Source organism: Nyctereutes procyonoides, unplaced genomic scaffold (genome assembly GCF_905146905.1).
Source record: "Nyctereutes procyonoides isolate TBG_1078 unplaced genomic scaffold, NYPRO_anot_genome, whole genome shotgun sequence".
In the NCBI taxonomy this organism is placed as follows: domain Eukaryota; kingdom Metazoa; phylum Chordata; class Mammalia; order Carnivora; family Canidae; genus Nyctereutes; species Nyctereutes procyonoides.
In genome coordinates, this window is record NW_026575131.1 from 39139727 (window position 1) to 39167393 (window position 27667).

The 27667-nt window shown below is 55.3% G+C and overlaps 5 protein-coding genes across 10 annotated transcripts; 4 read left to right on the forward strand and 1 right to left on the reverse strand.

The window, feature by feature from the left end:
• The first annotated feature begins 56 nt into the window (after positions 1–56).
• Positions 57–5784, forward strand: TMEM115 (transmembrane protein 115). The gene is made up of 2 exons (XM_055343650.1): positions 57–2170; positions 5015–5784. The coding sequence occupies exons 1-2, from the start codon at positions 1320–1322 to the stop codon at positions 5217–5219; spliced, it is 1056 nt and encodes a 351-aa protein (XP_055199625.1). The 5' UTR covers positions 57–1319; the 3' UTR covers positions 5220–5784.
• A 94-nt stretch (positions 5785–5878) lies between these two features.
• LOC129521818 (transmembrane reductase CYB561D2) lies at positions 5879–13253 on the reverse strand. 2 transcript variants are annotated; one of them, XM_055343652.1, is made up of 5 exons: positions 13218–13253; positions 12648–12775; positions 8410–8561; positions 7918–7955; positions 5879–7248 (listed from the first exon to the last, which is right to left on the reverse strand). In XM_055343652.1, exons 3-5 carry the CDS (start codon positions 8534–8536, stop codon positions 6745–6747), a joined length of 669 nt encoding a protein of 222 aa, XP_055199627.1. In that variant the 5' UTR covers positions 8537–8561; positions 12648–12775; positions 13218–13253; the 3' UTR covers positions 5879–6744. The 2 variants fall into 2 exon arrangements, with proteins under 2 accessions (XP_055199627.1, XP_055199626.1); XM_055343651.1 differs by lacking the exons at positions 12648–12775; positions 13218–13253 and adding an exon at positions 8980–9111.
• Positions 9174–12646, forward strand: NPRL2 (NPR2 like, GATOR1 complex subunit). The gene is made up of 11 exons (XM_055343649.1): positions 9174–9377; positions 9910–10001; positions 10127–10295; positions 10435–10543; positions 11030–11166; positions 11253–11350; positions 11471–11507; positions 11626–11719; positions 11804–11921; positions 12201–12343; positions 12429–12646. The coding sequence occupies exons 1-11, from the start codon at positions 9300–9302 to the stop codon at positions 12494–12496; spliced, it is 1143 nt and encodes a 380-aa protein (XP_055199624.1). The 5' UTR covers positions 9174–9299; the 3' UTR covers positions 12497–12646.
• Positions 13254–13419: 166 nt separating the features above from the next.
• ZMYND10 (zinc finger MYND-type containing 10) lies at positions 13420–18039 on the forward strand. 2 transcript variants are annotated; one of them, XM_055343647.1, is made up of 12 exons: positions 13420–13801; positions 14082–14190; positions 15116–15232; positions 15353–15406; positions 15527–15664; positions 15771–15859; positions 15952–16052; positions 16597–16769; positions 16991–17116; positions 17199–17320; positions 17441–17566; positions 17655–18039. In XM_055343647.1, the coding sequence occupies exons 1-12, from the start codon at positions 13710–13712 to the stop codon at positions 17728–17730; spliced, it is 1323 nt and encodes a 440-aa protein (XP_055199622.1). In that variant the 5' UTR covers positions 13420–13709; the 3' UTR covers positions 17731–18039. The 2 variants fall into 2 exon arrangements, with proteins under 2 accessions (XP_055199622.1, XP_055199623.1); XM_055343648.1 differs by having other exon boundaries at positions 13420–13754.
• Positions 18040–18318: 279 nt separating this feature from the next.
• On the forward strand, positions 18319–27070 carry RASSF1 (Ras association domain family member 1). 4 transcript variants are annotated; one of them, XM_055344419.1, is made up of 6 exons: positions 18319–18609; positions 20455–20561; positions 24851–24955; positions 25136–25433; positions 25554–25669; positions 26121–27070. In XM_055344419.1, exons 1-6 carry the CDS (start codon positions 18360–18362, stop codon positions 26265–26267), a joined length of 1023 nt encoding a protein of 340 aa, XP_055200394.1. In that variant the 5' UTR covers positions 18319–18359; the 3' UTR covers positions 26268–27070. The 4 variants fall into 4 exon arrangements, with proteins under 4 accessions (XP_055200394.1, XP_055200395.1, XP_055200398.1 ...); XM_055344423.1 differs by lacking the exons at positions 18319–18609; positions 20455–20561 and adding exons at positions 21641–21836; positions 22041–22237; XM_055344420.1 differs by lacking the exons at positions 18319–18609; positions 20455–20561 and adding an exon at positions 20568–21258.
• Positions 27071–27667: the final 597 nt, after the last annotated feature.

A 27667-nucleotide genomic window follows, 5' to 3' on the forward strand; every position in this document is an offset into this window, starting at 1 on the left:
CGTGCACAGGACACAACCTGCAGGAAGCCACCGATGCAGTAAAGTGGAGGCCCAGGGACACCCTGGCCCAAGTCTGTAGTGACCTCTCTTCCTCAGGGCCAGAGATGAGAAATCTGTAGTGGGGAAGAGAGTCACTAAAAGCAGCCCACGCAGCCTTGCCTCTTTGGGGGCAGGAGACCTGCGTTCGAGGCGCAGCTCCACCACACTTGTAACAAGGTTAGCCTGGCCAACACACTCACTGAGCACCCAGGCTGGACTGGCATTTTACACCACAGTCCCCTTGAACGCTCGCTCATCTCCATTTTACGGTTCAAGAAACTGAGGAATTTGGCCAGTGTCACAGAGCCGCCAAATGGCAGAGCAAGAATTCCAATCTGTGTCAGGTCCCATACACTCATACAACCTGGGTCAGGCGCACACGAAACTGCGGAAATTTCGGGAGTTCCCGCACCCTGGTAGGCACACCAAGACCGCCTACATTCTTACCTACACGCCTGTCCACAAAACACACTCAGATGTACTCAGATGTACCAGGAAATTCAGCAAGCGCGTGTCTGCAGTTGCGCAGCCGCGCGGGGACCCGCAGCTTTCCCGAGGTTAACGAAGCCGGTTCACTCCTCCCCGCCTCCGGACAACCAGACCAAACGGTCTGGAGAACTACAACTCCACAGTACACCCTTCTCTTCCCAACCGGAACGGCCGGAGCGCACAGCTTCCTGGAACTTGTAGTTTTACGCAGAACGCTGACTTCCGCTCGTGCCCGGCTTCGGCCCACGACTCGGTGTCCCAGCATGCCGTGGAACCGGAAGGGTATCCCTCAGCTGCCCGGGGCGCGCAGGCGCAGCAGTGCTGTTTGTCGGCGCCTGGGAAGGGAGGGGGTACGCTCGCAGCCAAGACCAAGACCGAGGCCGAGCCGGAGCTGACAAGATTTGACCGGGGCCCGGAACTAGGCTCCATCCCCGCGCAGACCGCAGGGCTCCCGAGTGGATGGAATAGGCCGAGCCCTGAGATCAACGCCCGCCCGGTCAGCTTGGCGCGGGGCCCACAGGGTGGGCAGGCCGGCCGGCAGGCAGGCGTGCCGAAGCCTCCCAGGGCCTTCGCTCGGGTCCCCGGGAGGGGCCTAGGTCCCGGGCCCTCTAACAGGCCCCGCTCGGCCCTTTGGACCGGAGCCAACCCGACCAGAAGTGGAGTCTTCACCGGGGCCATAGGCCAGTGACTAGGCTAGGCGCGGGCCTCCCGTCGGGGCCGGACTGGGACGAGGCCCCGGGGAGGCCCCTAACACACTAGACCCTTCCCTCAGGCCGACGCCCTTCGGGAAGATGCAGCGCGCCCTACCGGGCGCCCGCCAGCACTTGGGGGCCATCCTGGCCAGCGCCAGCGTGGTGGTAAAGACCCTGTGCGCGGCAGTACTCTTCCTCTATCTGCTGTCCTTTGCCGTGGACACGGGCTGCCTGGCGGTCACCCCAGGCTACCTCTTTCCGCCCAATTTCTGGATCTGGACTCTGGCCACCCATGGGCTGATGGAACAGCACGTGTGGGATGTGGCCATCAGCCTGGCCACAGTGGTGGTGGCTGGACGTTTGCTGGAGCCCCTCTGGGGGGCCCTGGAGCTGCTCATCTTCTTCTCAGTGGTGAACGTGTCTGTGGGGCTGCTGGGGGCCTTCGCCTACCTCCTCACCTACATGGCTTCCTTCAACTTGGTCTACCTTTTCACTATCCGCATCCACGGAGCCCTGGGCTTCCTAGGTGGTGTCCTGGTGGCACTCAAGCAAACCATGGGGGACTGCGTGGTCCTGCGTGTGCCGCAGGTGCGCGTCAGCGTGGTTCCCATGCTGCTTTTGGGGCTGCTGCTGCTGTTGCGGCTGGCCACGCTGCTCCAGAGCCCAGCGCTGGCCTCCTATGGCTTTGGGCTGCTCTCCAGCTGGGTGTATCTTCGCTTCTACCAGCGCCATAGCCGAGGCCGAGGGGATATGGCTGACCACTTTGCTTTTGCCACCTTCTTTCCTGAGATCCTGCAGCCTGTGGTGGGGCTGTTGGCGAACTTGGTGCACGGCCTCCTGGTGAAGGTAAAGATATGCCAGAAGACAGTGAAGCGCTATGATGTAGGTGCCCCATCTTCCATCACCATCAGCCTCCCAGGCACAGACCCTCAAGACGCAGAGCGGAGAAGGTACTGTGGAGTCTTCCAAAACCTTACTGAGCTAAGACTTTTTATTGATCAAGTCCCATTCCATCTGTTGTGCTTGCTGTGTGTTGACTGGCAGCCAAGGGTCAGGTGTTGGGGCAGCCTCAGGAGATAAAATCTGGTTTGTGGCCTTGAGAAACTCAGCATTTACATGCTGGGCTCCAGTAGTGCTTTCCTACATTAGAGTGAAATTTGCCTTTCTCACCACTCAGACAGCTTAATAAGTCCTAAGAGATGCCCAGTTTCCTTTGATACTGTGTGAGGGGCTAATGGACAGCCAGATACACATAATCCTGGCATTGTCTCAGAATCTTGGAATCCTAGACACAGGTCCTGTGGGAGCCAGAAACAATCTACTGGTCCTATATCCCCAGTGAGAGACAGACAAGGAGACCTTCTTTATGAGGCAGTCTGGGCCACCCCAAATTCAAAATGCTGAACCATATCCTCTTCCTGGGTCTTAATTCAGATGCTGTGCTTCTCTGCCATGTATTTGAGAGGGAACCTTAGGGGTATTACTAGATTTACCACTCTGTCCTTTCAGCATGTATGTGACACCAAACCCAGGGGACAGCCCATGTGACCCACCAAGGGAGCCTGCTGACCACACAGGGAGTGGAGATGATTGTTTTCATTACCTGTAAATTAAGCCATCTGCACCATCTGGAGTCCCAGCTGAATTATTCACTGGATGCACCTTGGACAGGGCAGGGCAGATCTTTTTTAATCCAGTCCTCCCTCCCTCCCTCCCTCTCTCTCTCTCTCTCACTCTCTCTCTCTCCCCCCTCTCCCTCCCTCCCTCCCTCCCCCCTCCCTCCATCCCTCTCTCCCAGGTCCGTAGACTCACCAGAATTGTCACTACTCCGTTTCCAACATTATCGCTGAGGGGTATTTTGAGGCAGTTACTTTAGTGGCAAAATCTGGAGCAGACTCTGTTCCTACTTTCTGGTTTGTCAAAGGCTTCTACTTTTGCTCACCTGTGAAATGGATTCTTGGCAGGCAGCTTTATGAATTAAGCTGAAAGGTTATCCCTGTGCTTACTCTCCGCTGGGCGGTGGAGTAGAGCATGAGACACACCCCTTTCTTGAAGGAGTTTCCAGCTGGGGAAGGGCCACAGATTACTACTGCCTAAAGTGGTGGGTGTTGAAAAGCACACAAAGCATGCTGCAGGTCGTATGTGGGCCCTATAGTGTCTCTGTAGCTGATGAATCCTAAAGACTGAACTCTGTCTTCACTTTATCCAGTGGAGAGGTAGGACCAAGAGAGGGCTAGACCTGATAGAAACTGAGCTGTCCTCAGAGCTCTGCAGCTCCCAGTGGTGACTCCTCCTTTAGTGAGTCTTGGATTGCTAGAGTTGGCTGGAAATTCAAAACCCCTCTGCTTTGGCCCAAGAAATGGCAGACCGGGGTACAGAAGGTTGTCAGGGGGCAGGTTCTTGACACAGCCTTGTGGTTGTTACTTCTTCAACCAGTTGGGCATCTGGCAGCATGCCATGCCCAAGCCCAAAGGGCTATTAGTAGTGGGAGGCAGGGTTTCCTATCTTTGACCATTGTGAGAAAGTTATTAGTATGCCACTGTCTCTCCATTTTAGCAGGCTTTAGAGAGAATTGCCAAGGCAGTCTCCAAGATGGGAGCCTGGGTAGCATGAGGAAGAACTGTCCTTTCTGTGCCAATTTGCCATGTGTCAGGCTGGAGCACACGGTGGAATTGTGCTAGGGTTTTCTGTGCCCATGTTCTTGTTGCCTTTCCTGTCATGTTTCCTGACACGTTGGAGGCTTTGCTTCTCTGTTGGAATTTAGAAGGCTATTATAGGCTGTCCCCCATACCTACAGCACAGACAGGGTGAGACATCAAGGTTCCACAGTGACCACTGTTGGAAGTATTACCTGGCAGCATGGGCATTCCACCTCCTGGGTAGGGTCACAAGCACACGTGTATACCTTCCAGTCAACTTTCCCACCTCCCCTCAAAGTGAGGTCCAAAAGGATTTGTCCATTGGAACCAGAATGCTCTGGCTTGTGTCCTATACACATACGCTGTTCCTCCTCTTTTCTGCAAGCACTTGGTATGTTCCTGCTCTAACACGGGTCCTGGTGGCTTTGGGGTAGTCAGGAAGGATGGGCTGACCTAAGTTGGCCCTGCTTCCCAGATTGAGATCCAACATAGGTGCTTGAGTTCCAGCATTCCCCTTCAACCCTTGCCAAGTCTCAAAACACACCTAACAAGGAGAGAAAGAAGTAATAACCCTCTCCATGGATGTGATGCTAGTGTCCACATCCAAGTGACTTACCCTTCCACCCATCTTCCTTGGGTTACCAGCTTTGTCCATGCTTAGGCATCACCCTTAGAATCATTCCTGAGGGATCCCTGGGTGGCACAGCGGTTTGGCGCCTGCCTTTGGCCCAGGGCGCGATCCTGGAGACCCGGGATCGAATCCCACATCGGGCTCCCGGTGCATGGAGCCTGCTTCTCCCTCTGCCTGTGTCTCTGCCTCTCTCTCTCTCTCTCTGTGACTATCATAAATAATAATTTTTAAAAAAAATCCTTCACTTTAAAAAAAAAAAAAAAAAGAATCATTCCTGAGCCTGGCCTGCTGGGCAGTCTACCAGACACCCTACTGACCTTCTCAGCCTGGAATTGCCCTATGAAGAGAAGGCTCTATGTAGCCTTTGAATCCTCCTTCTGATGGCAGATTGGGCCCTGTCCAGTCCCTGCACAGGATTCTGCGAGAAGTCTGGGTGGTAGGAGGAGTCAGCTTCATGGGGAAATGTATAGGGCATGAGCCAAATCCAAACCTAAAGTGACTTGTCATCTTTCCTCTGGCTCCAGGCAACTGGCCCTGAAGGCCCTCAATGAGCGGCTGAAGAGAGTGGAGGACCAGTCCGTCTGGCCTAGCATGGATGACGATGAAGAGGAGGCAGGGGCTAAGGTGGATAGCCCCCTACCCTCAGACAAGGCTCCCACACTCCCAGGGAAGGCGGCTGCCCCAGAATCCAGCCTGATCACCTTCGAGGCAGCTCCCCCGAAGCTGTAACTCCAGACCACCCTGAGTATAGCACCTCCTCTCCCAAGCCCCCCTTGACACCTCTCAGCTACTCCAGGGCACTGACTGCTCTGAGGAGAGGGAAGAAGGCCTGCTGGGGGTTTCCACAGCCTTCTGCTATTTCTCGCCAACACTACCCAGGACTCTTGCTATCTGGTTCCAACTCCAGACAACCACTATGCCAGGCATCAGCCAGCCCAGGCCATCTGAGGTAAGACTGTACCTCAGCAGAGAGCCCCAAGCAGGTGGCTGCAGGGACACTGGTGCCACAGCTCCTGGGCCAACCCTTATGCCTCATACTGGTTGCCAAGAGCCCTGAGCCAAGGCAAGGATTTGCCAAAAACATTCTGGGGGTCCAGCCAGCGCAGGGCTGCAATTCCCTGCCCACTCTCAGAAAGACTATGTTCATGTGAAGATTTCTGATTCCCTCTGCTGTGGTGGCTATGGCTGCTTCTGGGCCAGAAGAGCCACAGCTCCCAAGTATTTTCTACAGGACCACTTGAGTGGGCAGCCATGCCCAGCCTCGCAGTTATCAATAAAGCAGTTCTTTGAGGTATGGCTCCTAAGCTCTGTCAGACCACCTCATGCAGCCCCCTCATCATGTTCAACTACAAAGTTAGGGACTTTACTCTAGGTTCTAGGGCTTGGTCTCCATGGCAACTCCAGCTCAGTAAGAAGCCTTTTGCCCCCACTCCCCCTACCACCACATGCCCACCATTAAATAACCTCCCAGAGCTATCACTTCAGATCCCTACTCATTTTCTCTCCCTGATTCCCAGTCAGGAAGGCCCTGCCCAGATCTGATGGTTGAGGGCCCCTCTATCCTCAAGAGCTGTTATTGATGGCTCATGCCAAAAACAGAGTGCTCAGTGCTTGACGCCTATGGAAATAGCCCATCCCCAACTCCGTATCTTGTCGTTGTCCACATCTAACCACCACAGTCTAGAGATACCAGCACAGTGGGCAGCTGGGACACTGAAGGGACACACAGCTGTACCATTCACAGCTATAGCTCTAGGGCCCTGGTGGCAGAGGGCACTCAGCAGCCAGATCCTGGGAGCTTGCGTGCTGGGAGAGCTTCAGCCCCTCAGTGAGTGGTCAGGGACAGGGCTCCCCATCCTGCCCAGCTGTATGTTTTTTCATGCATTAGCAAAAACTATCCCCAGCTCTAAGCTATTCCTCCCATTCAGTCTTTTCAGTCATTCTTTTTTATTTTTTTTTCTCTCCTGTAATTTCTGGACATACCAGTACAAGTACGAGTTGAGTTGCTGGGGAAGTAGCCTTGCAACCCCAATTTCATCCAGACACATCATCTGTAAGCTCCTCTGGGACAGTACAGAAGGAAAGGGGAGGCACTCCAGGATGAGGAGCAACCAAAAATGTCACACACAAGACTCCTACTCTAGACTGCCCCAGTGCCTGAGGTGTCCCCATGACTTAGCTGAAAGAGTCCAGGAGGTTCCAGCCCCAGCTACTACACTGAGAGGCAAATCCAGGCTTCTAGGCTGGGAAGAGCTCACGGCTGGATCCTTTTGCGGTACAGGTAGGCATTGCTCACCTGATTCATGATGACCAAGCTGGTAATGACAGGGCAGAGCACAGCCAGATACCAGACCCCACCAGTGACCGTGGCGGTGAACCACAGTGAACACATGCCCAACAAAAGGCTGGCAGTGCCCAAAAGGTAGCCTACTAGCCCAGAAGTGGCATGGTATAACTTGAGCTTAGCCAGGGGCCATCGGGGTAGCAGTTTAGGGTAGAGCAGCCCCACCCCACCTGAGCATTGCAACCCCGCCCATAGCACAGCTATCAGCCCTGCCCGCCCATGCCACGTGGCCAGGTGGGCTTTGCCAAGCTGTTCCTTGTGGAGGATGACAAGACCTAGGCCCAGCAGTGCACACAGCAGGGCCAGCAGCTGCAGAACCCAGTGGCAGCGTGCTCGGCCCTTCCGTGAGAGGGAGCGCAGCAGCGAACTCTCAGGAGAGAACACCAGCAGTGCTTCAGTCATCAGGAAAGAGAACTGGGGAGATAGGGATGGGAAACGAAGTTAGGTTGCTGCCCAGCAGAAGAAAAAAGAGATTTAGATAACTTTCTAAACTGCCAGTCATTCTGGGCAGAGTTCACCTCTTCATTCTCTCCCCAATGACAAGAGTATCCATTGGGTGGGGCAGGAGTGAGGAACTCCATCAGGGACAGAACATGTGCCCCAAAAAACTGGCAAGAGGTATGCACCTCTCCACACTCCTTCCTAGGTGGTATTTTGAAATGTCATCTCTGCTCTATTACCCAGCAAACACAAGGTTTGAGATGTGGCAGTTATAAATGATTCACAAGCTTTGTTTCCTTGAACGGAGCTAGATACAATTTCTTGGCAAGAGCTGGCCACATGGGTGCACTGTTTCAGGGAAAATTAGATGCATCGCTATTAAGGTAAAAGGGAACACAGGTACACTCAAATGCATTTTCTAAGCTTCCTGCCTGAAGATAGGTGAAGTCTCATCTTATGCTTAGACAAATTTGCCCTGGGTTTTGAACACTACAGTTCCAGTCTGGGATATATACCATGGGCAGGAGTTGGAGCATGCAACTTTTCCAATCCCACATTCCATCCCTCCAAAGACCTGTCAGGGCCACCCCTGGTATCTATGCTCCCTCCCACCCCTAAGAGCTGGCCAGGCCCACTACTTACAGCCAAAGACATAAGTGTGGGGTGCCAGGAGAACAGACCTGGAATGAAAAAGAGGTTTTGTGAGGCTGAGGCAAGAAGAACCCAGCCACACCAATCCCTACAGGGTGAGGAAAATGAGCCACCCATCATCCAAGGAAGTGCTGCCAAAATGCTAGCCCCCTCTTACTGCAACAAGCGCACCCCCTACTTATCCTTGCTTCCTGGTCCCTCCCTGGAGCAGAGGCCATCCTTTGCCACTCTGGCAGTCCTCCCTCCTTATAGCACTTCACAAAAGGTAGCCAAGTGGAGCACCAAAACCAGAGAAGCCAGGTACCTTGGCCAAACTGGTAGAGCCCCTAACACTCACCTCCTCCCCACTTATCCCTCCAGCATAGGATGTCGCCCAACCAGCCAAGCCTTTCCCAGGTGTCAGGCCCAAGGCTTCCTATTGCTCCTGCTCCCCAAGAGAAGGCGCACTTTCCTTTCCAGAAGTCAACTATGAATTCTACTTACTGGAGCCAGGCCTGGCAAGCACAGCCACAAAGATGGTAAAACCCAGGGCCACAAGGTGGGCAGCAGCCCCAGAGGCAGTGCGCAGAGCTCTGTAGATGTGCGACTCCGTCTCCACAGAAAGAGCCATGGTCAACCAGGCCAGTGACTGTAGCCTGAAAGCATAGTAGAATGAGCAAGGGTCTGAGGTGCCTGCTGTCCACTCCTCACTGGAGCAAGAGTTGCAGGGCAGGAATGCCACGCTCTTCCAAGAAGTAAGGTAGGAAGGGACAGTACCAACACGGGTACCAGGAATAGTCGAGGACTGGCAGCGTGTACCCGCATCTGAACTGGCTGGCACTGATCACTGGCCCACCTTCCAGGTAGGATGCGCAAGGCCATGTAATAGACTACAAATCCCAGCGTGCATCATGCCGTCGCCGCGCGGAAGCAGCAGCTAGAAGAGCGTGAAGCACTACGGGCTTTGTAGTTCCCATCTGCGTATCATAGTACAGCCTGAATCCCTTCGCGCACTAGTCTCCCCACGTGCTGCTGGCATGCTGCCCCTACACGCTAGGGACTCGCCTGCCTCACCCGCAGCGCTGACCCGACGCGGTGGCTTCTTCCCGAGAAAGCGGGGTACCCGGGGCCCTGCCGTGCGAGCCGCCGCTCCGTCGCGGAGCCGCTTCACTTCCGGGTGCGACGTCTACCCAGCCGGGATTTCCTGATACGAGCGCCCCCACGCCCAGCCACACCGCTCAGTCGAGCTGCGCAGGCGCTGTTAAGCACACAGCTTAACGGGTGTGAGTGCGCAGGCGTGCGTGATCTGGAGCTCCAGGCCTGCGGGCTGATTCCGACGGGTGTTTACAGGGGTCCGGGCGCCAGGGGCTGCAGACCTGGGCCCTGCCAGCACCATGGGCAGCGGTTGCCGCATCGAATGCATATTCTTCAGCGAGTTCCATCCCACGCTGGGACCCAAAATCACTTATCAGGTGCTATTCGGGCTCTCAGGGCCGGGGGGGCGGTGGAAGAGGGACGCTCTCAGGAGCTCAGCAAGCTTCCTGGAAGCGGTGGATTCCCGTGCCCGGTGCTGCACGCAGGCATACCACTTCTTCATTCGCAGAGAATCGTGACCGAGAGGATACTCAGACCCAAGTCCCAGGCTCCCGTGTTGATGGGGCAAACAATCCCATAGGCAGTGATTGTGGGAAGTCGGTCTGTGGGGAGGTGCCAGGTCCAAGAGAGGCGGGGGCGCGCAGTCCAATAGTATTCCTGGATGCTTAGGAACTTAGGTGAAGGAGGAGAGTGTGCCAGGTAGGGGAAACAGCATATGCAAAAGCCAGGAAGCAGGTAAGAACATGGCAAGTGTTTGGAAACACAAAGGAGGAGTAGGTCTGGGTGGATGGGAGAGAGGAGAAACAATGGACAAGAGGGCTTAGGCCTTGGGGATCTCCTACTGTACTCTGCTTAGTCCCAGGGTCCACTGAGGGGCCTCTTGCCACTCCCCCACTCCCTCACCCCTAGGTCCCTGAAGACTTCATCTCCAGGGAGCTGTTTGACACAGTCCAGGTGTACATCATCACCAAGCCAGAGCTGCAGAACAAACTCATCACTGTGTGAGGCCCTAACGGGGAAGGGCGGGGGGGGGGGGGGCGCGGGAATGTCCCAGGAGAAGTGAACAAGCTTGGGTCAGGAGGAGCCTGACTCTGTACCCACCTCTCCCCCTCCCCCCCACATCCAGCACAGCCATGGACAAGAAACTGATTGGCTGCCCTGTGTGCATTGAACACAAGAAGTACAGCCGCAATGCCCTGCTTTTCAACCTAGGCTTTGTGTGTGATGCCCAGGCCAAGACCTGTGCCCTCGAGCCCATCGTCAAAAAGCTGGCTGGCTACCTGACCACACTGGAGGTCTGCAACAGAATGGGCTTGAGTGGATGGGCAGGCAGACAAATGTTTCCAAAGCCCTGCAGACCTAGGTATCTGCCAGGGTAGGATGCCAGCCAGGGGTCCCAGGGTATACCCACCATCTTGTCCATGCTCCATCCAGCTAGAGAGCAGCTTCGTGTCAACAGAGGAGAGCAAGCAGAAATTGGTGCCCATCATGACCATCTTGCTGGAGGAGCTAAATGCCTCAGGCCGGTGCACTCTGCCGATCGGTATGACCCAGCCTTTGCCAAGGAGAACAGAGGGGTAGAAGAGGGATAGGAACATGGCAAGGGAAGGCAAGCCCAGCCATGGACAAGATTCATGAACAAATTGATGGCTAATAAATAGCCATGAGCTGGGTTGATGATGTCCAGAGTCAAATGCATGTTGGGATTTGGGATATGGAGGCCAGCAGAGAGCTGTCTATGCTCCTTTGGCATGTTCCTGTTCCTCTCTGGGCCTGTCTTTTGCTCCATAAAAAAAGGAAGATTGGGGGTGTCTGGCTGGCTCAGTCAGTAGAGCATGTGAGTCTTGATCTTGAGGTTGTGAGTTCAAGCCCCACGTTGGACGCAGAGCTTACTTAAGAAGTGGGGGGTAGGGGAGATCGGCCCTACCCAGGGCCACCTATCTGCTTCAAGGGTTGCTGGGAGGACTGAGGGGTAATTGAGGGCCTCTTGAAAGAGATGACACTGAAGATATGGGTGGGGCCCCTGCAGATGAATCCAACACCATCCACTTGAAGGTGATTGAGCAGCGGCCTGACCCTCCTGTGGCGCAGGAGTATGATGTGCCTGTCTTTACCAAGGACAAGGAAGATTTCTTCAACTCACAATGGGACCTCACCACACAACAGGTGTGCTGTCCCTCCCTGGGTATCATCACCTAGGGGTGGCCACAGCTCTGGCCTCATCCCACCCCTACTGATCCTGCCCTGCCCAGATCCTGCCCTACATTGATGGCTTCCGCCATGTCCAGAAGATCTCAGCTGAGGCAGATGTGGAGCTAAACCTGGTGCGCATCGCCATCCAGAATTTGTTGTGAGTAGGGCAACAGCCACACTCAGGACAGAGCTGCTAGCCAAGGAAGAGCCCCAGGACACTGAGTGTGTGGGGTGGGAAGGCATGACCCTCAGAAGCTGAGCACACTATCTCCCCCAGGTATTATGGAGTTGTGACACTGGTGTCCATCCTCCAGGTAGGTGAGTCTGGGCTTTGGTTAAGGGGAGAGTGAATCATGTGGCTTGGCCAGACTAGGGCTATGTCAGATTTCCAAGCCTCTCACTCAGGCCCCTGTGCCTCCTGCTACCCTCCAGTATTCCAATGTGTACTGCCCAACACCGAAGGTCCAGGATCTGGTAGATGACAAGTCCCTGCAAGAGGCATGTTTATCCTATGTGACCAAACAAGGTAGTAGTGGGCTCTGGGGGAGGCCATGGCGGGGTGGGGGGGGGGTGCAGAGCCACCTACAGAGCTGACCCCTGGTACCCACAGGGCACAAGAGGGCCAGCCTTCGGGATGTGTTCCAGCTATATTGCAGCTTGAGCCCTGGCACTACTGTGAGAGACCTCATTGGCCGCCACCCCCAGCAGCTGCAGCGTGTTGATGAACGGTCAGAAGGGGATTCCCAGGGTCATGAGGGGTTTACCTGAAAGCATATACACTCTACGTCTCTGGAGCCTTGGGTTAGAGAGGAAGCAGGAGATTCCCAGTGAGCAGAATCATGTGGCACTACTAGTCTAGGCAGGCTTTCCAAAACCCCAGGCTTTGGGTTTGGAAGGCAGTCTGGTCATTGAGACGAAATCTGAGGGGAGACTGCAGAAAAGGGTTGGCTTGCCTGGAGGAAGGCCCAGCCAGGGCATCACTCTTCTCTCCCTCAACCCCACCCCAGGAAGCTGATCCAGTTCGGTCTTATGAAGAACCTCATCCGCCGACTACAGAAGTATCCCGTGCGGGTGTCTCGGGAGGAGCGGAGCCACCCTGCCCGGCTTTACACAGGCTGCCACAGCTATGATGAGATCTGTTGCAAGACAGGTGGAGGCAGAAATTGCAGCTGGGGTGGGGTCAGGGCAGGTGGCCAAGGCAAGACTGCTCACCTCACCTGCACTGTTCCAAACAGGCATGAGCTACCACGAGCTTGATGAACGGCTGGAAAATGACCCCAATATCATCATCTGCTGGAAATGAGGCTGGTGGGGGCTAAACTAGGCACACGACTGTGGCTGCTTTCGTCCTGCAAAGCGCCGTCTGGTGCATGAGGGCTAGACCCGTAGACTAGTCCGTATTGTCTCAAGGGTGACCCTCAGTCCTGTAAATAAAAGCATCTGTTTGAACCTACCTTTATTGAGTATCGCCTCTGAACCAGCCACCTGAGAACTGGCAGTAAAATAGCTGTGGTCCTGGCCCGCTGCTGCGCCATCTGGTGGGCAGGACTAACTATGGACAAATGTGTCCACTAATTAGGAACTGAAATAAACAGCCAGAAAGAAACAATCAGGAAGCTGTGATCAAGAATGGGGTGGGGTGGGAGCTGAAGCTGTTCTGGATTAAATAAGCAAGGAAGGCCTCCCTGAGGTGACTTGAACTGAGGCTTGATGGAGGAAGAGTATTCCAGGTTGGGGTAACAGGTGCAAAAGCCCCGAAGCAAAAACAGCTTTAGGATGTATGAGGAACTCAAGAGAGGCCCACAAGGCTGGAACATAAGAGGCAATGGGGAAAGGGGCAAGAAATGAAGTACGGAAAGGGCAAAAGTGATACTGCAGAGATGCTGGTAAGCTGGTTTGGACATACTATTTCAAGAACTGGAGGCAGCCATACAGTCACCCAGAAAAAGATTACAGCAGTTCCTCACGAGAGGTGGTGGCAGCCTGTTAGACTGGGATGGAAAGAAGTGGCCCCTGCGCAGTACCTTGGGGGGTAGAGCCAGCAGGCGGAGCCCGGCGCCAGACGTACTGGAGCGAGAAAGCCACGGAGAGGGACATCCGCGCGGCGGAGTTGGAGCCGCGGCAGGAAGAGCTGGTGGGGGCAGCATGACCCTGTCCTTGTGCTGGTCTTGACGTCGGAGGAGGGAGCTTAGGCCACAGGAGTCTGTCGCTCAGGGCAGACCCTCGAGCCGCAGTCGGAGGTGAAGGAGAAGTTTGGGAGTCCAAGGGGCTTCCTTACCCGCCGCGGGGAAGGCGTGGCGGCCGGGGGCGGGGCCGGAGCCTGCCCGGGCCGCACTGCGCAGGCGCCGAGCTAACCGTTTCCATGACGGCGAGGATCCGCGCGCCCCAACCGCTCCGCAACAGCTGCGTCCGCAACCTGGACCCAGCGGGAGACTTTCGACTCCCCTGCCTCGGCGCCGGCTGCTGTCCGGGGTCAACTGAATCCCGCTTTCTGGCTCTCTGGCCCTGGCCACAACATGGGCGACCTGGAGCTGCTGCTGCCCGGGGAGGCTGACGTGCTGGTGCGGGGGCTGCGCAGCTTCCCGCTGCGGGAGATGGGCTCTGGAGGGTGAGGCAGCTGGATCCAAGGGTCAGGCGGTGTCACAGAGTCAGAGTCCTTGAATGGAGGAGTATGGGCCTGACACGGGGGAGAGGGTACCCAGTGTGGAGGAATCCCCAAGTGAGGAGACAAAGATCTCTGAGTTAGGGGGTATATGGTCCTGAGTCCCCTCTGGCCCCTCAGGATCAGGTTAGGCTGATTAGGTTCAGTAATACCCAAATGCAATAGTACCCAAACCCAGGTTAGGCTTCAGTAGTACCCCAAAACACATCCACTCTCTCTGGGGCAGGTGGAACCAGCAGCATGAGAACCTGGAGAAGTTGAACATGCAGGCTATCCTTGATGCTACAGCCAGCCAGGGTGAGCCCATCCAGGAGCTGCTGGTCACCCATAGGAAGGTATGCTGGGGTCACGGGCAGGGTTCCTGCCCTTCCTACCACCTCTCACCCCACCACTCTACCTCTCAGGAGCACCTCGGATGCCTTCACTTCCCTCTAGGTGGTACTCTTGTCTTCCCCAAGAGAAAAGAGAGGAGTGTGTTACAGATTTGATTTTGCATCCCTTTTGGACAGGACACTGGCACACTGGGCCAAGTGTGAGACGTTGGTTGATTTGAGAGATAGTCTTAGATCATACAGCAGCCCAGGCTGTAGGGGGAGAGCCTACGTTCTAAAGACATCCTTGAATAGACTGTCAGGCCAGAGGGGGCCCTCACTGAAGTGGAGATGGGACTTTGGCATGGAAGAAGGCAGCCTTCATAACTTGAGAGAAGAATTAGAAACCAGGGATGAGCCTGCCTGAAAAATGAGCCAGGAGGTGACTCAAATAAATGACCTGAGATATCACTTGACAAAAGGGTTCCTCTGCAAAGAAAAGGTGGAGCCCCCTACGGGAGGGTGGGAGAGGACTAGGAAATTGTGCAGGGCTCTGAGTAAGGGTGAGGTCAAGGCACATGAGAACCCTGGAAGGCAGGAGGACAGGGACAAGGAGGGCATGAACAGGAGAGCCAGCCTGAGAGGAACACCTGGATGAGGACAGAGGGGACAAGGGTGTAGTTGGGGGGGGGGGTGTCGGGGGCCAAGGCAGCCCAGGGACAAAGCAAGAGCCAGTTATAGGAAGCATGGGAAATGTCCCCACAAAGTTATTGAGAGCAGCTAGAAATGAAGGTCTAAGGTGCAGGAGAGAGCTTGGGAAGGTACCTATGGAGAGAATCTAGGAGCCTAGGGGAGTTTGAGGAGTCAGGCAGGACCAAGCCAGGGATGGGAGGGTGGCAAGGCCAAGGTAGGCCTACTTCATCTCTGTCCTTTCCTCTCCCCCTCAAAGATCCCAACACTGGTGGAGGAGCTGATTGCAGTGGAGATGTGGAAGCAGAAGGTGTTCCCTGTGCTGTGCAAGCTGGAGGACTTCAAGCCCCAGAACACTTTTCCCATATACATGGTGGTAAGCTGGGCCCCTGGTCACACCCTGCTCATGCCTTTAGAGGGCTCTGGATTTGACAAGAGAGCTGGTAATCTGATTCTTCTTTCAGTGGCTCCACGCTCTGTTCTCTTTATCTGACAGGTACACCACGAGGCCTCCATCATCAACCTTCTGGAGACAGTGTTCTTCCATAAAGTGAGGCATCAGCCCTGTCCACAAGCTGTTGCCCCAGGCTAAGGCCTGACTGGGAAGAGGGGTTGTGTCTGTGTGGGGAGAGCATCAGAGACAGAATGTTCCCCTCTGCCTGTCCCTCAGGAGGTGTGTGAGTCAGCAGAGGATGCTGTCTTGGACCTGGTAGACTACTGCCACCGAAAACTGACTATGTTGGTGGCCCGGAGTGGCCGTGGCAGCCCTCCCGAGGAGGAGGAGTCTCAGGAGAGCACCCCCATACAGGTAGGCTGAGGGTCCCTGGAGGTGCCAGTGGGTATAACAGGCTCTCTCAAGGCCTGAGCAGGCAGGGGGTGGCCCAGCTAGAGCACCATGTGCCCCTGCCACCCAGGAGCTGCAGAAGCAGGCAGAGCTGATGGAGTTTGAGATCGCATTGAAGGCCCTCTCAGTGCTGCGCTACATCACAGACTGTGTGGACAGGTGGGCAGTCCTGCAAGGCCTGAGACCTGCAGTGGAGGACTGGGATCCTGGGCCTGTAGCCGCCGCTCACTTCTCTCCACCACCACCCCTAGCCTTTCCTTGAGCACCTTGAACTGCATGCTCAGTACCCACAACTTGCCCTGCCTCCTGGTGGAACTGCTGGAACACAGTCCCTGGAGCCGACAGGAAGGTGGTAAGGTCTTCCCCACCCCCTTGCCTAAGCCCCAGCTCATGGCTTCCCAGACATACCCCAGGATTGATGGGGACAGGCAGCTTACACACAAACTGCCTGCTAGCTCATAGAGGAGCCCAGAATGCCTCACACAAACTAGCTTAGACCTGGGCTCTGCAGCAGGTAAGGCCTGTGTGTCCACTGCTAAAGACTCACCCTGCTCAGGGATCCCTGGGTGGCGCAGCGGTTTGGCGCCTGCCTTTGGCCCAGGGCGCGATCCTGGAGACCCGGGATCGAATCCCACGTCGGGCTCCCGGTGCATGGAGCCTGCTTCTCCCTCTGCCTATGTCTCTGCCTCTCTCTCTCTCCCTCTGTGTGTGACTATCATAAATAAATAAAAAATTCAAAAAAAAAAAAAAAAAAAGACTCACCCTGCTCTGGAGCAAGCAGACACCAGCCTTGGCGAGTCGTGCACCCAGACAGTACTCAGGACCCCAGCCCATTCAGCTGGCCGACTCAAAGAGTGTGTAACACCTGCTCCTAGTGTGCTGGCTCTTCTCCCCAGGCAAGATGCAGCAATTTGAGGGTGGCCGTTGGCAGACAGTGGCCCCCACAGAGCAGCCAAAACTGAGCAAGTTGGATGGGCAGGTGTGGATCGCCCTATACAACCTGCTGCTAAGCCCCGAAGCCCGGACCCGCTACTGCGTCACCAGCTTTGCCAAGGGACAGCTACTCAAGGTGGGGGAGCTCCTCCTGCACCAGTGCCACCCCATCCCACCCTGCCCTGCCCCACCCCTGCTGCTTATCACTGCCCACCTCCCTCAGCCCCAGTCCTCTTTCCAGACCCTGAAGCTCAGGTGTCGCAGCAGCTAGTGGGACGTGGTCCCCACAGGCACCCTAGCCCAGGCCCTCCCTGGTCAGCACCACTTCACACTGGCCTTCCCTGGACTCCCTTGCAGCTTCGGGCCTTCCTCACAGACACACTGCTCGACCAGCTGCCCAACCTGGCAGACCTGCAGGGTTTCCTGGCCCACCTGGCCCTGACTGAAACTCAGCCCCCAAAGAAGGACTTGGTGTTGGAACAGGTAGGTACCAGGAAGTGAGCTGCTCAGGACTACTGCCCACCTTGCCAGCTCCTCCCTGACACTTTCCACTTTTCTCCCTCAGATCCCAGAAATCTGGGAGCGGCTAGAAAGAGAGAACAGAGGCAAGTGGCAGGCTATTGCCAAGCACCAGCTAAGGCACATATTCAGCCCTTCAGAGCAGGACCTGCGACTACAGGCACAAAGGTGAGGCCCACTGAGTGGGCAGAAGGGGTAGGAGGTATGCAGAAGGCATGGACACGGGCAGGGGTGCTCTTGTGCCCCCACCGGCCAGGCACAGCCAGCCTTTCCTGACCTCTTTCTTAGATGGGCTGAGACCTACAGCCTGGACATCCTAGAGGCAGTAACCCCAGAGCGGCCCCGCTGTGCCTACTGCAGTGCAGATGCCTCCAAACGGTGCTCACGGTGCCAGAATGAATGGTATTGCTGCAGGTGAGGGTATCCTAGGAACTTGGACCCCTAAGCCCCACTTCTATACCCCGCACAAGCACTGCATGCTTACCAGCCCACCTGCCTGCAGGGAGTGCCAAGTCAAGCATTGGAAGAAGCATGGAAAGGCTTGTGTCCTGGCAGCCCAAGGTGACAGAGCCAAGTGAAAGCTGCAGCTGCTGAGGGCCAAGCACCCATGCCCTACAACCCACCCAGAGTGTGCCCTTGAACCTCTCGAAACCTCAGCCAGGGCTCCAGCCTCCCAGGTGGTGAACAGAGCGAGCACTGTGAGGTAGTGAGCACAGCGAGCCCAGCAAGCTGCTGACCCATCTTCCCCAGTAAAGGCTGCTCGCTTCCTGCCCTACCCTGAGGGTAGGCTGAGGGTGCTACCTCAGCAGGCTGGAGCGGGAGGCCTGGGCGAGGCAAAGACAAGGGCCGGATGTGGGGACCCTGTGCCTCTAGTACAGTAAAGCTAGTCTCTAGAAACAGCCTGTCTCCGAGTGGCCCTTCTTGGTGGTCGTCGTCTTGGGGCGGGGGGCGGGGGTGGGGTGCACCCAGATGCAAGAAGAAAAGGAAAGGGAGCGCCGGGACTCTGCGAGATCGCCCCCCGCCCCTACTCCGCCTGCGGGCCGACACAGCCCGGGCACCCGGGTCTGCACTGCGCGGCTCGCCCTGGTTCTCTCGCCGCCCAGCCTAGATCCCGGGGGCGGCGCCGCCTCGCGGCCCGCCCCGCGGCCCCGCCCGCCCGGCGCTCGCTCGCGCCCAAAGCCGGCGGGAGTCCGGGCCCGACCCGGCCATGTCCACCGAACCCGAGCTCATTGAACTGAGGGAACTGGAGCCCGCGCGGCGCGGAGGTCCGGGCCGCAGCCGGCTGGAGCGAGCGAACGCGCTGCGCATCGCACCGGGGACCGCGCGCAATCCCGCACGGCAGCTGGTCGCGGGCCGCGGCCACCACTTCCAACCTGCGGGGCCCGCCACGCACACGTGGTGCGACCTCTGCGGCGACTTCATCTGGGGCGTCGTGCGCAAGGGCCTGCAATGCGCGCGTGAGTAGCAGCCCCGCGCGCTGGGAGAGCGAAATGCGGGGCCAAGGGGCAGTGCCGTCGCTGCGTGTCAAGTCGCAAAGGAGGGGGTCGGTCGGCAGGGTTGGTTCCCAACTGGCAGTAGGCCAGGTCCACTGCCTTTGCTCCATCGTGTAAGAAAGTGCAGGCAGACAGACGGTTTATAGCCTTGTTCTATACCACCTGCATTGGGCGCACATTTATGCAGAGGCAGATGCCTGTGAATAACTATGAACAAGGTGCTGATTTCAAGCTTTTTATCTTTTAAGTGCCTTGGCTCTTCTTGAGAAGTCTGTATTTCGACCAATCTCTAAGTCCATGTTCCCAAGCCTGCTCTTTCCCAAAGATTCACTCACTGCCCCCCCCCTCAAATCTCTGGGAGGAGGGGGAATTTACCCACCTTTGGAGGTAAGCAGGGAAAAAGTACCTTGGGTGGGTCTTCTACAAGCAGGAATTTAATTGAGCAAATACCTATTGCAGGCCCAGCCAACCAGGTGCTAAAACACAAAACATCACACACCAGCAGTCTTTCTGCCAGCAAGCAGAGGCTGCTGTCCCACTGGCTATACACCAGCTAGAATTGGTTGGGATTTTACAGCCCTCCAAACCCCTATGCCTGGACTTCAGACCTGTTGAATCCATCACTAGAAATGTATCAGCAATTTACAAAAAAAAAAAAAATCATTTCAGTAGGCAGCCTGGAATTGAGAGCAGTTGAGAATCACTGCTCTGGCCCATTTAGGGATTTAGAGGTGTCCTAGGCCTATGTAGGTGTGGAGACCCTCTCATCCAGTACAAGAGTCTGTCCTGAACACCAGAGCTGTGACAGAAAACCAAGCACAAGCAAGGGCTGAGACATTGCAGTGATCCCATGGAGAAATAAAGTGACATAGGGATGAAATACAGGACAATTTGGGTATGTATCAGAAGCAAAGAGAAGAGAGGGATCAAGGGTGATTTGGAATTTTTACCTCAAACAGGGACAGTAGTGATTTTTGCTAAGATGAGGAGCTCTGGCGAGAGGAGAGGAGAGGTGAAAGAAAAGTTGGTTTTGGTCACATTGGGTTGACACAGGCTTTGATCTGAGGGAGGTTAGGGATGGAAGGCTTGGATCTGGGGTTGTACACAGAGCAGGGCAATGGCAGTGATCAGAACTGAGCCTCAGACACTCTTGCCCATTAGATCTGGGAGTTGAGGCAGAACCAAAGAAGCTGAGCAGGAGCTGCAGGGCATGGGAGGAAAACCGGGGCAATGGGGGGCCCTGGAAGCCAAGGGGAGCAAGCATCAAACGATGCTGGGGGGCATGGTGAGGATGCAGAAGGGATCTGGCATTGGAACGTGCACAGGTTGCTAAGGACCCTAACCATTATCCTGGAGGGAGGATCAAGCCTGACTGGAATGGGTAAAGGAGAGAGTGAAGATGAGGAATTACACTGTGTATGCAGATAAATGATATGTTTTGGTGTGAGGGATGTAGACAGATGACAGCTAAAGGGGTTAAAGGGTTAAAGATTTTGGGGGTTTGCCCTTCAAGTAAATGCTGGGGGGGGGGGCGCTTGACAGTGCGGAAGGGGGATCTCCGTGCTAGAGATCCAGCTGTTCAACAGGCCTGGATCCCTAACCGCCTGAGGCCTTCCCGCCAGTTTCCAGACGTCGGGAGACCAACACTAGAATCTGCATAGCAGCGGCAGGGTACCCGGGCCGTAAGACAAGGCGGGTCATGCAAAGCCTGGCGGGCAACGGCCTTCGTCCCGGGGTTTCTCTTCCGTCCCCGGGATGCTTCTCTGAACTGGAGCCGGGGCTCCGCCTCACGGCCAGGCCTCTCTGCAGATTGCAAGTTCACATGCCACTACCGTTGCCGCGCGCTTGTCTGCCTGGACTGCTGCGGGCCCCGGGACCTGGGCTGGGAACCTGCGCTGGAGCGGGACACGAACGTGGTGAGCGCGGGGCAAGGGGTGGCGTACGGAAAAGGCGCGCAGACCAGCCGGCCACACGGCAGGAGTTGCTTAGGGCCGCCCGGTTACGCGCAATGAGCGCTCGAACAGCGGGTCTTCCCGCGGCCGAGAGCGGCTTGAAGGGGTACCAGGGATGCTGACTCCGTGCGGATTGCCCGGAAGAGCCGAGGCTCCACGCCCGCGCAATTTCCGCACCTTCCCGCACCCGCATCCGGTCGTGCAGCCACGCTGGTGTACATGCGCAGACGCTCCGACTAGTTCCCCAAAAGAGGTGTGGTCTGCGAGGCGGAGCCGAGCTGAGCTGCCTGGGCTATGAGGTCACTCCTGGAGGCGGGGCGTGTGTGAACCCGCCCCTCGAAGCCCCCCCCCCCCCCCATGAGAAGGGAGCCAGATCGTGGCTGCCTACGTCTCGGCGTTAACGGTTGCGGCGCGAACCCTGATCCCAGCGCACGCGCACACGCGTCTCGGGCGGTGGTTGGAGGCTACCGGCGCACGGGGCTCGAGGAGCTGGCGGGCGGGCGCGGCGATGGGCGAGGTGGACGCGGGGACGCCTTCTTTCGAGATGACCTGGAGCAGCACGACGAGCAGTGGCTACTGCAGCCAGGAGGATTCGGACTCGGAGCTTGAGCAGTACTTCACCGCGCGTACCTCACTGGCGCGCAGGCCGCGTCGGGACCAGGTGGGGGCCGGGGTTTTGGGCGGCGGGCGGGTGATGATCGCCAGGCCCCTGCCCCTTTCCGCTGAGTTGCCGGCTCGAGTCTGTGCGCAGTCCCTCTCTCCCATCAGTGGGGATTCCATACCGGCCCGGGGCCCGCCCGCGGAACCGTGTGCCGGGCTCTCGCGCCTCGGTGCCGGGCGCCGAGGCCTTGTTGTCTCTGTCACAGACCGGTTGAACCAGGGGAAGCAGCTACGTGGCTTGGGGTAGACCCGGGACGGGCATGATCCACCTATGACTAAAGCCGACTGCGCAGTCTGGACGAGCACCTCGGTTTCTGCGTTCGGACGCTCCCTCTGCCTCTGGGGGACGGGGGTGGAGGTGGGGGTGGTGGGAGGAAGTGGAAGGGGAGGTGTCCTCGCCGGGAACTGGGAAATGTGTTTAGCAGGAAGGTTCGGGCCCCTGCGTTTGTACTCCTGGTCGGAGCCAACTGAGTCCCTACCTCTTACCCAGCTTGGCCTGCCACCAGCTGCTGGAAAGTGGAGGATTCTGGAGTGGACTTGGCTGGAGTGCTCGCTTCGGAAGCACATATACTAAAATTGGTGTGGACCTGTAGGAAGAGTATTTGGGAATGGATGGGCAGGAAGCCTAGTTCTGGACTGTTAGCAGACAGGAGCATCTTATCCACAGGAAGTGAGGCAGGCTAGATAGTACAAAGCCCAGAGGAGGGGTCAAGAAAGAGGGGCCACTAACCCAAGACTGTAAGATGTGGTGCTAGAGCAGCTGTTCCTCTCGGAATCTCCTAGGTGTCCCCATTACCAGATACCTCTGTGCTGTGTGTCATGAGTGTGAAGGCCAAGCTCAGGTAACTGTTCTAGAGCTGGTACACCTCAGGGGAGCACCCTGGACAGAGCATCAGGAAAGAGAGACGAGAACCCTGAAGCTCAGGACATCTTGCAGCAATAGGGCAGAGTTCCTCACATGAACCTCGAAAAGGGACTTTGTGAGTAATTCTTCAGATGAAAATTTTATACTCTTAAATTTTACTCAAAAGTTCAGCCCAGATCTTAAAATATAAGCTTTGAATGTGGATCCCTGGGACTGTCTGTCACTCAGGCTTGAGCCATTTTCCATTGTGGAACGGTGAGAAAACCACAAGACACCAACCAATTGAAAAGGAGTCTGGGAGGGGATCCCTGAGTGGCTCAGGGGTTTAGCACCTGCCTTTGACCCAGGGCTCGATCCTGGAGTCCCGGGATCGAGTCCCACATCAGGCTCCCTGCATGGCTCCTGCTTCTCCCTCTGCCTATGTTTCCGCCTGTCTCTTTCTGTCTGTCTCTCTCTCATCAAAAAATAAACAAAATCTTTTAAAAAATGAAGAAGAAAGGAGTCTGGGGAGTCCCCAATTGTATGTAAAGTAAAAACCATCAGTCACTATGGACAGTGGTAGAGTGGACAGTGGGTCACTGTAGTGCAAGAGAAGGGAAATTCCATGGTCCTGCTGTGCACACCTCTGCGATGGCTATTGGAATCCTCCAACAGGAAGCTTTGGAAGTGGAAAAAGAAACTTTTTTCTTTTAGAATCCTGGCAGGACAATGCAGTGCCTCCTGTCCAAGTCCCTTGTTTTATGAGTAAAGATGCTAAGGAAGGAGGAAAAAAAGTACTAAGGGAGGTTTGCCTGGAGAGGGTAAGAGACTAGAACATAGGTCCCTGCACCTCAGTCAGGGCTCCTTGATAACTGAGGAAGGGATGAGTAGGAAGCAAGTGTTCTCATCCTCAGGCTGGAGCTCAGAGCCATCACAAGGAGGGGAAATAGGTTGGTGCCATCTTTCTGCCCACTGTTCTGTAAACAGAATTCTCTTCCTTCTGGTCCTGGTACTAGAGTTTACTCCACTCTCCTCCTGCCCCATAGCACTCTCCCATCCTGGTACTTCTGAAGGAGGCCCTCTCCTTGGGCCTGAACAAACACATCCACCCTTTATTCCCAGGATCCAGCCTTCATTTTACCAGCCAATCTTCCAATCTCCCATTTCCGAGGGCCCACACTATTTGTTCATTACTAGTCTTAGAGGGTTTGTCCCTCCCCCTAGTAAGATTTCTACTGGAGTTTTCACTTCTTAGTGCTCTCCTCCATCCAGAAGATTTTTTTTTTTAAACCTGGGGGAGCAAACAGGCTTCAGTCCCAACCTCTCCCCTAATACTTTTTCCCTGTGAGGCCCCAACTTCAGTCCTCAGTGCCACATACTTACTGGCAGGTTCTAGGTAAAGAGCATACTGCTAAAAAGCTGTTCCAGGTGTACAGTCTCATCTGTCCTCCCTGTTCATCCCCATCAGATGGTTTAAGCTTAGGGGCTCCAAGGCAGCAGTCAGGGAGAAGCCTGCCTCTCCTAGGCTCAGAGCTGGACACGAGGTTATTCTGCAGGAGACCAGCTGGTAAGAACTCCCCTGGGACAAAGCATTGGTCAGTAGTGATCTCAGCTGTGTCTGTGACACTCCCATTTCAACCAGGGCTGACGTCAACAGGAAGTAAGGCTGATGCAATGGAACCAGGGAGTTTGGTAGAAAAAAAAAAAAGTTAATTCAGAGCTCTGGCTGCCCTGGTCCCTACTCTACCCTTCCAACAAGAATCCAGCCCCTGGAGGAGTGGGGGTTGTGCTGAGTGGTAGAGCTAAAACTCTTTGGGCTAAACCTCCAGATAGGAGGGAGGAGGTACAGAAGCCTACCTGCTTGGCACTCGTGGGACAGGCTCTACTAGGAGGCAGATTGGAGCCTGGCCTGAAGCAACCTTTTGTGCAGCTTGTGTCAAGATCAAATGACATGTCACAGTGGTTTCCTCCTTATGTGTGAAACATAACAAAGCTGGCCCCAAGTCCCCCATGAGAGGGTGCTAACATTGTACAGGTTGCCCTCACCCTCATACACACAGCTAGCTGAGCTCCTGGTGTGCACCAGTCCCCACACCTTTCACCCTGTGGTCATGGCCCTTTGCCAGGGCAGAGTGGCCAAGTAGTCTCCCTTCTCTGGGACACCTCTGACCCCACCTAACTAGGATGCTGAAATCAGGCTGTGCAGTTGAAAGGTGGTTTTACTGTCAATAAGAATCCCACATCTTGGGATGCCTGGCTCAGCAGTTTAGTGCCTGCCTTCAGCCCAGGGCATGATCCTGGAGTCCTGGGATTGAGTCCCACATCGGGCTCCCTGCTTGGAGCCTGCTTCTCCCTCTGCTTGTGTCTCTGCCAATCTCTCTCTCTCTCTCTCTCTCTCATGAATAAATAAATAAAATCTTATTTTAAAAAAAGAATCCCACATCTTTTTTTGTATATTCAGTTGTCTTGGTTTTAAGGTATCCTTAGGGCCTCACCCAGTGCTGAGGAGACCTCATGTGGGCAGCATTAAGAAGCCAAATGACTCTGCCTTTGCTGTGCCTATCCATAGCATGCAAAACCAGGAGCAGTAATGGATTCTTCTCATCAGGACTCAAGCTTTGTAGTCAGTTTCCAAAGGCTCCCCCAGAAGCAGTTTTTCAAAGCCCACAGACTCACCTCCCTGTCTGTAACACATTGCAGTGTGATAGGTTCTTTTAGGGCCCTGTGTCCATCCTGTCCCATCTTTCAGGATGAGCCTGCGGAGTGGGAGATACCTGACCTTTCTCAGGCTGAGGTTGAGCAGAAGATAAAGGAATACAATAGCCAGATCAACAGCAACCTCTTCATGAGCCTGGTGAGTTGACAGCCTGGGGAAGGGGTATGAGGAGAGGCTACAGCTCTCCTGTATAAGGTATTCTTGGGTGGGCCTAAGCAGTGATTTATTCACATCCAGCCTAGTCCCAAGTGGACTAGCGGTGTCCAAGTCTGTTCCATCTCACTAGAACCTAGTCATGGTTCGGTTTCTCTTCTTCAGAACAAGGATGGCTCCTACACAGGCTTCATCAAGGTTCAACTGAAGCTGGTGCGCCCTGTCTCAGTGCCCTCCAGCAAGAAGCCACCGTCCTTGCAGGATGTGAGGCGGGGCCCAGGGCGAGGCACAGCTGTGAAGCGTCGCACCTCCTTCTACCTGCCCAAGGATGCTGTCAAGCACCTGCATGTGTTGTCACGCACGCGGGCACGTGAGGTCATTGAGGCCCTACTTCGCAAATTCTTGGTGGTGGATGACCCCCGCAAGTTTGCACTCTTTGAGCGGGCTGAGCGCCATGGCCAAGGTGGGCTTCCCATCTACCCCACCATGCATGAGGGTATATATGCATGCACCATGTGTGAGGGGCTAAGTGGACTGGGCCTGACTCTAATCAAACACTCTTGCCTCCCTGCCTGTCCCTCAGTGTACCTCCGGAAGCTGTCGGATGATGAACAGCCCCTGCGTCTGCGGCTCCTTGCAGGGCCCAGCGAGAAGGCCCTAAGCTTTGTCCTCAAGGAGAATGACTCTGGGGAGGTGAATGTAAGTACACAGCCCTCTTTCAGTTTCTTGGTTGTCATTGGGCAGGGCTAGTGGGTTGCAGCTGCAGTAAAGTTGGAAGGAGGAATAGGACTGGAGAAAAAGCCATGCAAAGCCTCTCCAGGAGTATGTGAGTCTTGTAGCTACAATGAAACTTTCTGGCTCCAAAGTATTGGGTCTGTGGAGTAATATTAGACACAGTGTGGGCATAACCTGTCCACAGATTACTGGGGAACATCTGGTTTGGTTGCCTGTCTTTGAGGTGATTGCTCTACATTGTGGGGCCCATCTTCTATACAGACTATTGTCAAGAATCCTAGCTCAGGCCATTCAGGCCAGAACCTAACAGAAAGCCTCATCCTAGCTGTGTGACATGACTGCTGCTCTTCTCTGGGGAGGGCCTCCTGGTTTGGCCATGCCTGCTGCAGCCTGTTTCCCCCCTCTCCACCTGCAGTGGGATGCCTTTAGCATGCCTGAACTACACAACTTCCTGCGCATCCTTCAGCGGGAGGAAGAGGAGCACCTCCGCCAGATCCTGCAAAAGTACTCTTATTGCCGTCAGAAGATCCAGGAAGCCCTTCACGCCTGCCCCCTGGGGTGACCTCTCATACCCCTGGATGAAAGGAGGAGAGTAGGCAGCGCCGAGGGCGTGCCGTGTGAGTGTGACAGGGCCCATGTGGCCTGAAGAATGAGTGTGCATGGAGGTCGTCACTTACTGGGGGAATGAGCCCAGAGAACAGCAAAGGAGCTGGCCCCCTGTGTCCACCCATGAGTGTAGCAGAGCATGGCTCTGTACCCTTCTGCCCTTCGTGTAGTGGGTCATGGTGGGCCAGGGTTGCCCCAAGAAGCTGCTCCAAGCTTGCAGCAGGGATAGAGAAGAATTAAGTCTCCTTAATTCATGTCTCAGATACCAGAATCTTGGGAGACCCTACAAACAGAATAGCGTCATGTTTGGAGGGAGGAGGGCCCTCATCTATGGAGAAAGGTCGTATGTTTTGGGTCTTGGATGGGGGGCAGTCAGGACAGTCAGAGCCAAGGGTGGGTGTTCAAGATAAGGGAGGCATAGGGGAAGAGTCTAGGTTTCCCTCTACAGTGGCTTCTGACTCCTCATACACACTGGGATCAGGGAATGCTGGCTCATGGTGCAGCAACAGTGCCTCAGTGCCTCCTCCAAGGAGGATGTCCCTAGGCCAGGGTCTGTGTGAGCACTGGTCCAGGTCTGTGCCTTGTTTGCCAATCAAAGCGAGGGTCTTTCCCTCAGTTATTTTTGATGATGTGTGCGAATGTATGTAATGTTTTGTGGCCTCAGCTGCATACCTCCTGTGGGGAAGGGGGTGGGGGTGACAGTCATCATCAGGGCCTGGGGCCTGAGAGATTTGGCTGAATAAAGATTTAAGAATTCTGCTTTTGAACTCTTTATTATGGGCCCTCAACTGAAGTTGCCCCTTATGTCAGTGGCTGCCAAGGGTGATGGACAGGCTCACAGAGCACCTTCTCAAAGTCATCATGTGATCAATTTGTGAAGGATATGGGGTACAAATATGTTCTATCATTTATTACACAGCACCATGGGGTTCAGGTGGTGGTAGGGGCAAGAATATAAGCTAGAGTTTAGGGAACTCACATCCCTCCCAATACACACACACATATATATACCCCAAGCTGTGGGAGGCGTTTTCACCAAATATTGACTGAGCTACTACTGTGGAGCAGATACTGCTCATGGCACCAAAGATCCGACATCTGTTAATTCTTGCCTTCGTGAAGCATGCCTCCTAGTTTTTTTTTTTTTTTTTTTTTTTTTTTTTATGATAGTCACACACAGAGAGAGAGAGGCAGAGGCAGAGACACAGGCAGAGGAAGAAGCAGGCTCCATGCACCGGGAGCCCGACGTGGGATTCGATCCCGGGTCTCCAGATCGCACCCTGGGCCAAAGGCAGGCGCCAAACCGCTGCGCCACCCAGGGATCCCTCCTAGTGAGTTTGTAAAGAACACTGAAGT